Source organism: Paralichthys olivaceus, chromosome 15 (genome assembly GCF_024713975.1).
Source record: "Paralichthys olivaceus isolate ysfri-2021 chromosome 15, ASM2471397v2, whole genome shotgun sequence".
Lineage (NCBI taxonomy): Eukaryota > Metazoa > Chordata > Actinopteri > Pleuronectiformes > Paralichthyidae > Paralichthys > Paralichthys olivaceus.
The window spans coordinates 921,689-935,505 of NC_091107.1; the positions used below are offsets into that span (position 1 = coordinate 921,689).

Sequence of the window (13,817 nt, forward strand, 5' to 3'; positions counted from 1 at the left end):
AAATCAGACGCATCTGTTGCAGCCTGAATGTCTCCACAACTTGGACAGAGAGTGTGGAGCCCTTCGATGCGACGCGTTTAAAAAAGGACTGTTCAGTTTTTCTTTTCTTTTTTTCTTTGACCTGAGGAGGACGCACTGGGATCGGGGCGCTCCTGGAAGATCTCCGGGAAGAGGAGGAGAAGGAGGAGGAAGAGGAGGAGGAGGAGGAGGGTGCGTCACGCTGCGAGAGAGCATCCTCCCTGCCTGCTCCGTCCTGACGCTCACACACCCTCAGCAGCACATTGCTCCTGTGATCTGGGTCAATATCCAGTATTTCAGCAGAATAAACGCAGTTTCACAAAGTAGGATCTAAAATCCAGATTGCAAAAGTCACAAAAGTACAACAAGACGAATTAATCAGACGTGTTATAAGTCGTTAAGAGGATATTGTAGGTATATTATAGGAATATTATATACACACACACACACACACACACACACACACACACACACCAAGGACATCCCGACAAGCCGCCGCAGCATGGATCTCCCTCCAGTCAGAGGTAAGCATAAATTCATCCTGTCGCCATCCGATCTGCTGACGAACTATTGATGATTTGTTTGACCTTGAAGAGAAAAAGTTCCATCTGATGACATAAGAAATTACCCTCGACACGATTTACTACACAAACACAGTAAAGCTGCAGGATCTGAAAAGAAATACAACAAGACAACAAACTCACTGTGATAATAAACCTGCTTCAGTATTTGTGTTTTGTAAAAATATCTTTTTTTTCGATCGTCTTTTAGGCCTCGATGTTTCATTAAACTCTCGGTCGCTTTTCAAAATGCTGAATTTCTCATCAGATGAAGCTGAGAGAGACTTTGTTTGTATGAACGTGCACAGTTACCTACAGCGCTCGTGAATCCTGTGCATAAAGGTGCACAAGTTAAAACTAAGACGTGGGAAAGGATTTCTAAACATCTTTTGACCATCGGATTGGATTTAAAAACATCAAATACTCGATATCTTCCCGTCTTGTCACAGTTTTCCATCTCCTGTCTTGAGACCTGGGTGGAGGACGGATGAACCTGGCCTCATGTTTTACCTTTTGTAACTTCGTGAATACACGTCATGCTGTTGTGGGATTTCTACAAATATCAGGTTGTGTGTTGGAGCCTCTGGATGGATGAAGCTCTGAACGTGTGTCTGCAGACGTGTTGGTGGACGGAATGATCCAATTATTGTTTAATCAGCAGTGAAGGTGAATCAGTCGTGTTGATGGTTCGATCGTCCGCACACAAACATGCACTTTGTGATTTTACCTATTTACAGAGAGAGTTACACGACTTTAACCTTAATGAGTGAAAGAGAGGAGGGAGAGGAGATTAATGAGTCATTGTTCGGATGTGTGTTCATGTTTGTGTTCATGTGTGTGTGTGTGTGTGTAGATGGGGACATGTGGGGTTGGGATTGATCGTCCTCAAGGTCGGATGCAGAATGTCAATACCCATCTCCACCCGGGTGGGACTGGAGGGGCGGGCGGATGAGCAAATGATGGGACGGACTGACGGGAGAGAGGAAGAAAGTGAATGGGATGTGAGGAGCGGTGGCGTCAGGGGGAGGGACTGACCGCGGAGGAAAGATGAGCGGATGACGGACGGATGGAGAGAGGGAGGGGATGAATGGAGATGGAGAGAGGAGCTAATGCTTTGACTAATGCACTGAAGAACCACAGAGTTGTGGAGCGTGGGAGGAAACACTCCGAAAATAAGAAACAGCGTAAACTTCCACCTGAATGTAGAAGAAACAGATCAGTGGGTTTTCTTTTTATTCTCTTCTTCACATGTGCGGGTCAGTTTCTACAGCTGACCAGCGCCCCCTATCACAACTCATTCAAAATCGACATCAGAAGAAATTCTCAAAAAGAAGTCACGAGTGTTAAATGGCATCAATCGAAGCAGAGTTCTCACTGTAGTTCCTCCAGAGGCCACTAGATGTCTCATCTTGCACTGTATTGTTAGCGGAGATCTTTGGTGAAACAGAAAATCTGAGAATTATAAATAACAATAATCTCATGATTCAAAAGGCTGTTTTCTAAGAGCTCGTGAAGGCTGGAGGGTTTTTACACTTCACGTTAGATACAGACGGAAAAACAGACAAAACGGAGCAGTACCGCAACACATCGTGGGGGGGCAGTGCAGCCGACAGTTCAAGAGAGACGACAATCAGACACGAGCAGGACATTTCAACAATGGTAGAACTTTCTGAGGAGATTTTACGAGTTAGTAAGAAACCAAGAGCCTTCGGTCCACAGACCCAGGTCTCGAACCCGCGAGGAGGCGACTCACGCACGTTCTGATACGAGTAATCTACTGACTACGACAGTCTACGGGTGAGGAAGTGTTTGATTGGCTTGTCCCGGCTCCGCCCATTTTGGTTTCCTGTCTCACAGAAGTAAAAATGCTTCCAGACGCCATGTTTCTGTTTCTCTCTCTTTGCTTGGATCGGTCACATGTTGACATCTCCAGACTCAAATCTTTCTGAACATGATAAACCGACAACTTCACAGCGTCAATATTACAGAAAACATGGGAAGAGAGATTTTAAGCAGAAGAATCACAAAGAGCTGAATATAAAAACTAAATGAATCTCGGACAAATGACGCCTGACGAACAAGGAGAAGAAAAACCATGTTCGTCTCAGGTTTCAGTGACTTCACATCACGCTGCCGCCAGACTCCGATCAGACGAGACGCAATCCAGAAAACAGCAACTGCTGGTTTTTCGTTCTTAATACAAATATTACATTTTTAGAAATAAATGATTCTCTAAATTAATAACCTGACAAATCTATTGACACAAACACCAGTTTGTACTTTAAAATAAGTACATTTGAATTAGTTCATCTCAGGCCAACGATCTTTCTGTGACTTTAATCCAGAGTTTTAATCGCTCAGCATTGAATTTGTTCGATATGTTCTTCATGAGCAGATATTGTACGAATAATAAAAGGAGAAAGTTAAGACCTCAACTAAACACGTGCGACTGATTATTTAAAATAAAACAATCCTTTACCAGCTTTTACTGAGGACAGTCAGCAAAGTCACAATAAAAGAAGATGCAGAATGAATAAATAAAGAGTTTAAAAGTCAAATGTGCGTTTGTTCTTTGAGAACCAGGATAAAACTCAACGTTCAGAAGAATCAATGTTTTTGCTTTAAGCTGCCAAACAGTTCGTTTCCCATCTTCCTCACCTCTCCCTTCATGTGGCTCCTCCATATTGAGGATTATCTTTAGTGTCACCATCCCTCACTCATTCACTCCCCCGTCTCCTCCCCCCTGTTCTCCCCCCCCCCCGTGCCTGGACTTGCTGGTCTGCAGTGTCTATTTCAGTCTTTCCGTTGGGGTCAGATTCGGCACATCCGGTATCTCATCCAGTTTATTGTCATTCAATCCTGCTGTGCTCCCGGAGGGCATGAGGAGGGAGGCCCCTGGGTCTTAGTGCCTGACGCTCACGCTGTCGGCAGCTGATTTATTCTCTTTTTCTTTGACTTGATTTTATCGATTGCATGAGTTGGTTGTTAAAGAGCTTAATGTGACGAGTCTTCGTGTCACACCTATTAATCCATTACTCACTGCTCTCGGCATCAGACGGTGGAGAACCACACTCTTTTTAAAGAACGAGTCATTTAGGAACAAACCAACTTGTTCTTCTGATACGAGTTTGTTTGAGATTGGATCCACAATGTTGGACTCGTGCAGATTTCTATTACTCCAGTTTCACCAACTCTCGATTCTGTAAAACTCCAAATTACATTCAATGGAAGATTTCACACCGACTGATTAAAAACTATAAACTCTTGGTTTTTGCAAAAAGTTAGGTTGTAGATAAAACCACTGACAGACCGATGATTGGAAACAAGACGTGGTTTACAGGAAGTTGCACATTTGGTCAAGGATGTGAAGGATCTTCATGTGTCTTATGAAACACACAAATCTTTTTTTTTTATTCTTGTGTGATGCTTTGGTTTGATTTTTGTTTGACACCAACAAAAGCTACAGTCCCTAAATATCAAATCTTCAATAAACGGATAAATTAGCTTCCAACAAGTAAGAACTTAAGTTTGATAACTGGAGACGGACGAGTTCTTGGCCTCGTTTCATTGACTTTAAAACAACCACAGCTGTCGACACAGTGAAGTCCAGACATCTGAGGCACCAGCTACAGCCTCGTTACGACTAACTGAAGATAGAGAGGAAGGACAAATACGACACGGGACTGGATGGGAAAGTTAGGGGAGTGAAGGACGGGACGGCAGCGAAAGCAGAGAGTGAAGGGAGGTGGTGAAGGTGATATGAAGGGAGGAGGTGAGAGGATGAGGGGAGAAACGAGAGGAGGGGAGGAAGACAGGAAAGAAGAGGAGCGGCGAGGGCAACCCCTCCTCATTCCAAGGCGAAGGGTCACTGCAGTCGGTTTTAAAATAGCCCGAAACCATGATGTCATCAGTGAGAGACGCGGCGACGCTCCGTCCATTAAACTCCATCGACCATCAGCAGAAGTCAGAGAGTCGAGATCAGCACAGTTCACAGGTTTCTCTGAATCAAGGAGATTTTAACCAAACCAGCAGATTCTTCTTCTCTTAGACTAAACTTCACTTTAAAATCGATTTATTTAACCGGACGTGGAAATAACAGAAACTAATGAAACCTAATGAAACCTGTGTCACAATCATCCTCAATGATTCTAATTCAGTGAAGCTCTTTGACTACAAACTTATAAAAAACTATGATGAACATAATTTCCATAAACGTTCGGCGTCTAACTTTCCCCCAATTTGTACAAACTAACTGCGATGATCAGGTGACGTTCACTGTTTGACGCCATCGGATCATTTTCAACATGTTCAAGGAACATTTAAAAACTAAATGTAGATTTTTGACAGATTAGTTTCACAAATCCACAACGTCCAGCGACTAAATTCCTTCATCCAGTTAAAATTCGTTGTTTCAAACCACCAAGACGTTGTTTTTAAAATGTGACTCGAATAAAAAATATAATTTTGACCATCTCTGGCAGACACACGGGAATCTGACGCCACGAGCGGATTTATTTTGGTTTGAAAACATTTGGAATAATGCGACAACGCAAAATTTTGAGCTGATGCCGTTAAGTTTCAAATGATACCGATATCAGTTTCTTAAATGTTAATTTTTAAAGATTGCATCACGAGATCACTGAAAGTATTTCCTGGAAAAAAAGTCACAAAGTTAAAGAAAGTGATGGAAAACTCGTGGATCGGCCTCCTCGTCCAAATCTGCACCAATATTTGATGAGTTGCTCCCTGATGCAGAACTCATTCTTTCTCAGTGTTGAGGAAATACCTCCAGTGTGTACCGTTTCTAACTAACATGCAGCTCTGACGTCTGTGCTCCACTGCTGATTCGTGCTCCAGGTTGTTTCTCAACAGTGTTTGGAGAAATCCAGAGGAAGTTAAAGTTCTCCACCTCAAATGAGTCAAAGCTTATCTGCAAGTTAGAGGAAAACCAGACGAGTGTCTCTGGAATCCAACGAGATTCAAACTGCATTTTGTAGATTTAGGAGAAAGTGACAGAGCAACACGTCAGCTCAGTGAGAGCGCTGATTGGGCAGCAGACAAAGTGAATAGAGTGTTTTTGTAGAAAAGAGTGATGGAGCAGGAGTGTGAGTGTGTGTGTGTGTGTGTGTGTGTGTGTGTGTGTGTGTTTGTGTGAGTGTGTGTGTGTGTGTGTGTGTGTGTGTGTGTGTGTGTGTGAGTGTGTGTGTGTGTGTGTGTGTGTGTGTGTGTGTGTGTGTGTGTGTGTGTGTGTGTGTGTGTGAGTGTGTGTGTGTGTGTGAGTGTGTGTGTGTGTGTGTGTGTGTGTGTGTGTGTGTGAGTGTGTGTGCAGGAGCTCAGTCATTACTGATACTCCCCCAGCACAGAGGTCCATCCTCAGGTTACCTCTGATGCTCTCTTGAAACACCAGCTCTCTCTGACTGTTATTCTCTCAGTTCCTTCCTCTCTCATCCGTCTTTACATTTCACTCACGGCTCCTCGTCGAAGACGTTCTAGCGGCTGAACAGAAACAACAAAGACCCCCGAGTCTCCTCGTTTCCTGTTTTTTTCGAGCGCGGTGAAAACATTGTGATGCTGTTTTCACCAGTTTGAGAAACAGAACGATGGAGGGAGGATGGCTGCCTCTCGTCTCCTCTCTGCTCTGAGCCAGATGGATTAACTACTAAATAAAACACTCACTGTGCTGACGGCCATGACGGTTCAGTGTTTGCCATAAACCTGCGTCAACTTTCCCCTGAAATATCATCGTCAGTGATGAGGGAAGACTCTGATGCAACTATAAAAACCACTTTAGATTATTGTGACTTGTCCGATAATCACAGTTTATCTCGGCCACTATAAAAAAGGCGACGTCTTTATTTCTGCTCGATCAAGGTTCAGTTAAAAGAGATTCAATTGACAATAATCTATTTTTACATTTTTACTGACAAGAAAAGTAAAAACTGATGATTAACAAGTGTTAAAATTGTTGTAATTTAATTTTCTGATGATCACTTCATCAATTAACTGACAAATAATAAACCCCGGTTTGTTTTGCACGGATTCAGATTCTGGTTTTTAACTTTGAACGGACGCCTCGCTTTGTTTTCCCGCTGTCTCTGAACTTTGTTGACGTGACTTGCAGTATTTGTGTCACAGTCGTCGGTGGGGGGGGCGGCTGGCTGTAGTTTGCTCGACCAGTAAGTAAAAATGAGGTCATGAAAATGGACGGCAGGCCTCTTCCTTTTAACAATTAGATGGCCTGATAGGCCGGCAGAGTAGGAGCGAGCCGTGGCCACCGCTCTCCCTGATGAGATTAGTCACCAGGACTTCTCCTCTCTCGTCTGGACTAATTTGAAAATGCATCCTCATCCAACCAACCTGCAGCTCCTTATCTGCTGCTGATGGCTGGAAGGAGCGGGGGGGGGGGGGGGTAACTTCACGCTCAGGCTGCTGCAGATTCTTCTAAAGGTCTCTGGAGGACAAAGAGTTTATATTTATATAGTTTCCTTTATTTTGCTCTTTCTTCAGCGTCCTGCTTGCTAACCGCCCCCCCCCCCCCCCAGTGATTGGTTGCCATTCTTGGGTTTCATCCCCCCCCCCCCCCCCCCCCCCCCACCATCCTCCTCTCTCATTGCATGTGCTCTGCATTTTCCACAGCCCACTTGTCTGTATTTAAATGACCTGTTGTACGTAACAGGGCGATAATGCAAAGTGATATTTTCTGTTTGTGTAGAAAACCGGCTCATCTAGTTCTTTCGGGTCGTCTGTTGATGGAGTCGGAGTTTCTGTTTTAATTTTCTGCTGAGTCACTGCGTCTCATGAACGGTTCTCAGGTTCATCTTTATTCGTTCATTCCAAAACAAAACAACGTTCCAGATCAATAACTTGTATAACCTGAGCAATTATCAGCAATAACAAGAGTGAACTGATTGAACTTACGACTGAGGTTTGCATGAATATTTACACATTTAGATATAACGTAGATCTGGTTTCCTGTCGGATCGACCAATCATCTCGTTGTTGATTTGTGAATCGTCCCTCAGCTTCTGAGCTCTTTGACCAACCAGTGTCTGAACAGGTCCCTGGGAGCAGCTGCACTCGAAGGTTGGATTTAAAACGTTGCCTTGATAGAGGGGGGGGGGGGGGGGGGGGGGGGGGAACGCAACATCTGGAGTTATTGGCACAGACTGAGGGACGGTCTCTCCTCAAAGAAATTCATAATGGTGAACTCCTAACTTCATTGCTGCATGGGATTGATTCTAATGTCAGTTTCAAAAGTTCTCAAACCTGAAGACGGGCGAGCTGCGGACTGAGGGAGGTTAGGACACTGCGTGATGTGCTTTAGTGGAAGCACCTTATTAACGACATGTTCCTCGTGAAAGGGTCAGAGTCACATCGATGTTTCGTTACACTGAAAACGAGGGTTTCTGTTCTGGAAGTTCAGTTTGGATGTTGACCGTTCTGGTGCATTCACAGTGTTTTTGAAATGAGTCACATGGACGTGAAGTCAGACTCACTGAGCTCCTTTACTTTGCTCCTTTATCTAATCTCATGATCTGAGCGGCTTTAAATGCATTTCTATTTGGCCTCATTACTCTGAGAAGACCGGCCCCATGTGAGAAGTGAGCCAGAGATCTCTCCCCCTTGGCCACTTGGCAAGACTACAGCGTCTTTGTGTGTGTGTGTGTGTGTGTGTGTGTGTGTACAGTATTTGTGCACGTTGAATACTGTGTTCATCGTGCACAGAACATGTTTTTCTACCAATGAGGAAACAAACATCAAGCAATCATTTGTTTTTTCCTCAGAGTTGAGTTTTTTCACTGAAGCCTCAAAAAGCTGAAAATCCAATCAGCTGCATTTTCCACTTGATTTGGATTTTTTATTTAATGAAGTTTTTTCCTCTCGTATTTACTGAACTTTGTATTAAACCTCTTAATCATTTAGTGGCAGTCCTACCCAGCGTTGCAGTGAGTTCACATCTCACACTAAATGCTATCTAACTCATTGCTGTCAGTGATTAAGTTTCCTAAAAATGAATAAACATCTTAGAAGACGACGTATAGAGGAGGAAAAAAAGGCAACGGTCAAAATCTCATCTTCATCACATCCCCCACAGCAGCACAACCATGCAGATACTCTTGTTTCCGGCCCTCAGGTTTTTAAATACTGTGTCTGTGAGTTTTTCCGTCAAAGGTTCAGTAGTATTGCTCAAAATACTTCAACAGCTCAACACTTGGTGGAAAGTGGTTCCGAAGAAAAAAACAGTTGATTTATAACTTTTTAAAAGCAGATATTGGTGCATGGCCACAGAAGAAACTACTTGTAAAACATCTCTGCACTCGCTTCAGTCTTTAGCTGTGGCCGAAGCCACAAACCAAAACTCTGTGTCGCCTACTTTATATTTATCTGCTGGTTTTTCCTAAAAAAACCAAAAAAAAACAGACTTTTGTGAACGAGAACGAATCATCTACTCGAGCAGCTTTAAAAAAAACCTGGCAGGTAAATTGAAGACGTGTCTGTTGATTCATAAATAAAATGTTTCGGAATCAAACCTGCAAACAACACGACTCCTCCACAGTGTCTCTGACTGGATGTGCTGTCACACTGTCTGCAGGTGGGTTTCCTCTGTGGCGGCTGCAGCTGCGTTCAACAGATGCTAAATTACAGTGTGGATCTCATGGTCGTATCTCTCCGGCTCTGGCAGGCTAATAATAGCGTTAGCAGCGGAGAACCTCACTGTCACGATGACATGGTTTATGGTTGTGCAGAAGCTGCGCTGCCAAATCTTTGATGAAGCGCTGCTCAGATATTGGGAGAGGGACATGTAGGCTACTGTGGAATGGAAAGCAACGATACCTCAATGACCCATGATGAATAATTATATATGTCAAAATAACGTTTGAAGGAATTATCTGAAACTCTGAAGTGACAAACATTCGCTGGAATCACTTCCTGCTTTCCTGTGTTTCATGTTGTCGAGTGTGTTCGAGTTCTATATAATTATTTTACATATTAATCATTTTAAAGAGTGTTATGTCTTGAAAAGGTTCAAAAAACATCTGTCCATTGCTGCAGCTCCTCTTTTCAGCCTCTGTCCAAATCACCTGGTTTCAGCTGCCCCCCCCCCCCCCACTATAGAAAATAACACTGAAAATAATGTGTGAACTTTATGAATTGAATCATCATCATCACTGACGACTGTCAATCCCTTCCACTGTGTTTGCAGGTTTATCTGATGTGCCGTGAGTGTTGGGAGCATCGTGCCCCAGCCCCGGCCTGCAGCACTGGTGCCACCCGGCCCGGCTCAGGCTCACCAGGATGGACCCTGCTCATTCCTTCAGGATGGAGCTGGACGGGCTCGACCTCCAGCAGGTGCCGGTGCTGTCGCTCGACCAGATACGCGCCATCCGGGCCAACAATGACTATGTGGAGAGGCCCGTGGCGCTGGAACCGGCATCCCAGACCGGATTTTTTTATGCCCATGATGACCGTTACCCTCATGGAGTATACACGCACCACCCCCAGCACTCCTTCCACTCTGCCCTGCCCCGCAGCCAAAGTCAGCAGCAGCATGCTCACCTGTCCCACCTGAGTCGCTCCAGTACCATAAGCTCTTCCATTTCTCGGACCAGTGCCACGTCGGACCAGCGGCTACTGGCAGGTTTGACACCTTCTCACTCTGGGTTAGGTTCAGTGGTCCGTTCTCAACCTAAAGGAGAACTCAAACCTGATGCTTCCTTTGGTAAAGGCCTAACGGAGGACGAGGCCGAGCTCGGCCTTCATCAGTTCATCTGCGAGCGGTGTGGTCGCTGCAAGTGCCAAGAGTGCTGCGCCCCCCGCCGCCTGCCTTCCTGTTGGGCTTGTGGTCAGCGCTGTCTGTGCTCTGCTGAGAGTGCCGTGGAGTACGGCACCTGCTTATGTTGCGTTAAAGGCTTGTTCTATCACTGCTCCGCCCAGGATGATGAGGATAACTGTGCTGACCGCCCCTGCTCCTGTACTCCAGCCCATGCCTGTGCCCGCTGGGGCACAATGGGGCTGATGGCGCTCTGCCTTCCCTGCCTCTGCTGCTATCCCCCCGCCAGGCTGTGCCTTGCCATGTGCCAGTGTGCCCACGACCGGTCCACCCGCCCCGGCTGCAGGTGCAGCAACACCAACACTGTGTGCCGCAAGATTTCTGCCTCTAACCCCAACTCTGGTCACCCCTCGCTCCGCAGCAAAGCACTGGAGAAGCCGTTATGACAGGCTCGGATGGGGACCAGGTAAATCCACTTCTCCTCAGCCGTGGCCAAAGCAACGCTGTCGCCAATCAACAGTGCCACAGCTGACATTGTGACGACAATGCCATTGTGACCTACCTACCTAGATATGACAAGCCAACTAACCAATCAACCGTGAAGTGTTGTTCACCTAATGTACCTTGAATTTACTTATTCTCCACCTCAGGAGGGACCAAAGCTTTACTGTGCCTGTTCATAATGGAGACTTCAAGCCTAAAAAGAAAAACTCACCCTGAAGGAGGAAGCTGTCGTGCTTTGCTGCACTGCCCGTCGACCTGAACCAGGGCTTCAAGACAGAAATCACCCCTCTCTGCATTCTGTGGTGTAATCCCAACGTCTTCTATTTATTTATTGTTGCACCTCTGTCCTTCTCACCCTTTGCAAGACGGCACACAGAGACAGGTGAGGCAACAAGTCAGGATGAAGACCTGCTGGTGGTGGTGTGCATGGTCTGTGCCGACAGTTTCTGTCCTCTTGAATGGGAACAAGCGTTAGAGACGGAGACACTGACATTCAGATGACTCCACCAGGGCTGAAGTCCGGTGAATGGAGACACCAACGTGGAGCTGCAGAGAATATCTGACTGGGACTCTGAGCAAAGCACCGAGGTGTGAAGTGGGAACAAAGACAGTCTGCAACAACAGTCAGAACCAAAAAGGGACCGTGCACTGTACAGACTGTGTGAACTTCAATGCTATTAAGCTGATTTGTAAAGGAAACGCACTGTGAGGTAGATGGACATGTTCTCCTCAAAAGCCAAGAGCTGAATGGGGATTATTTAACCGGAGGGAGGGTGCATCCATTGTGACGAGGCAGCGTGTGTGTGTGTGTGTGTGTGTGTGTGTGTGTCCTCCTCCTGTACAACAAGCTGTGTGTTGTAGAGCCTGTGTGTATGTTGTGTTGTCAGCAGAAGAAGCCTCCCTGGTCTTATTTTTAGCAGTGCCGCTTCAGTGGAGCTCTCTGGGTCTGGTTGGGTTTCCTCCTGAAGTCAGTCTGTCGCCAGCCTCCCTCCTCTGACCGACCTCCTTCGCCACCCCCCACCTCCGCATCCCTCTCTCCTCCTCTTCCTCCAGCCCACCTAATCTTCTCCCTCGCTGTCCTCCCATTGTCAAATCAAACTTTCTCCCCGTCTCACTCTCGTTCAGGGCCATTAGCATCTTCGTCGAGACTCAAGGTGGAAAAAAAAAAAAAACGTTTTAGTTTCTCGATTCACGTTAACACCAACTGAGCCTTTTAGATACACCGACCATCATGGATGCACAGTGCACCAACGTTTTCAGGGTTAATATCTCAAGTACAATTACACTCGGGAAATAAGATTCTACTTAAATACATTAAACAGAGAAGGTAACCCGATGTTTTGGGGAGCTGAGATTTCGAGTTAAGCCGACTGACTCGAGGCGTATTATTCCCACACATCCAATTTATCCCCTCCTGCTTCGTTCCCTCTCTCCTCTTTCGCTCAGAGGGCTAAAAGCCTCCAGTTCCTGGTCCGCAGAGAGTTGATCAAACAGGCAATTAGCTCCATGATAGCTCTTAATGGGCCGCAGAAGAATGGAGCATGTGGGAGGGAGGGAAGAAGAGAGGACAGGATGGAGTGGGGCTGTGGTGTTTGGCAGATGGGGAAAGAGGGATGCTGGGAGGAAGAGAGACGAGAGAGGAGTCGGATGAAAGGAAAGAGATGGTGTGGACTGTGAAGTCTGACGGAGAGCGAGTTTGACAAAATGAGTGTGAGATGACCATCGACTGAACGTGTTCAGAACTTCAGGTTGAACAGAAAAACTAGTGCAACAGAAGAACTCTGCCACACACACACACACACACGCACACACACACACACACACAGCGTCAGGCGGGTGCATGTGTGTGTGTGGATTCGGATGATTTGGATGCATGAGGGCTTTTCTGTGTGAGTGCATGTGTGACAGGATGAGTCACGCAAGCACGGACACACACTGACCTGATTTCTTAAAAGTTACTTTGCTATATTTTTATATGTAAATATGGGCTTTAACTGCATAACTATTTTTATTCTGCTTTATTTTGTTCCCATGAGATTGATATTATTACGGCTGTTTTCCATTATCGTGAATATTTACTTATTTACTGTCGACTCGTGACCAATTCAGGAACTTTTGGGGCAACTCAGAAAACTTCGAACAAGGAATAAGCCATCACCATGTCCCTGATTGTGCAGTGTCCGTGTCATCACTTGGTTTAAACACTAAATATACGTTTAGCATCAGGAACCAAATCCTCTGAAGCTGCTGAGACATCCATCAGTTCAATTCTCCATCGGGCTTAAAAGAACAAAATCTGGATTTGTCCAACAACTCTCAGGTGTGTAACATACGTGCAGCTGAGGTCAACATTACGTTCGGCACGAAGTTGGATTTCTACGTTTGCTGCATCGGACAGTTTGATACAACTTGAGCCGTTTGATACAGCTTCATTGAAACGCGTCTCAGTTTCTCCCCACGGTACAAAAATGAAGCCATCTTGTGCTTTAACGTCGTTTGGATTCAGGGTCTGTGCAGCAGTGGTCGCGGAGCGTAGCCACGGAATCAACGTCAGTCTCAGCTGTCAATCATAACATGTCAACCCATTAAAACGTATCCTAGAAATGGAAATCAGTGAGACAAGGACTTCCTACAACGACTGACGCCATCTTTGGTCCATGTCCAGGATGCTAACATGGAGGGGGCGGGTTTAAGACCCATACAGACATCTGGGGGCTGTGTAGATTTTGTTTTTATATAAAATCATCGGTCTGAACGCTGGGACCATGTTGACAGAAGTCTTTTACCCATTTTCAGCCCTGCAAAGCTCCGCAGCTCGTCCCTGAAGTCCGTGATTCATTTCTCTCATTCTAAACTTTTATTTGCCAAATGGATGAGGACGGATTATTACTTTGTGCTGCTGCTCTTTGTTTCCACGATGTGTAAATGTTGCCCCAAATGTTTCTCATCACTGGTTTCACTTC

General features: G+C 45.6%; 1 protein-coding gene across 1 annotated transcript; it reads left to right on the forward strand.

Annotated features, from left to right (window-relative positions):
* The first annotated feature begins 401 nt into the window (after positions 1-401).
* LOC109642268 (protein sprouty homolog 3) lies at positions 402-10,936 on the forward strand. Its single transcript, XM_020106971.2, has 2 exons — positions 402-542; positions 9,784-10,936. The coding sequence occupies exon 2, from the start codon at positions 9,876-9,878 to the stop codon at positions 10,794-10,796; it is 921 nt and encodes a 306-aa protein (XP_019962530.1). The 5' UTR covers positions 402-542; positions 9,784-9,875; the 3' UTR covers positions 10,797-10,936.
* Positions 10,937-13,817: the final 2,881 nt, after the last annotated feature.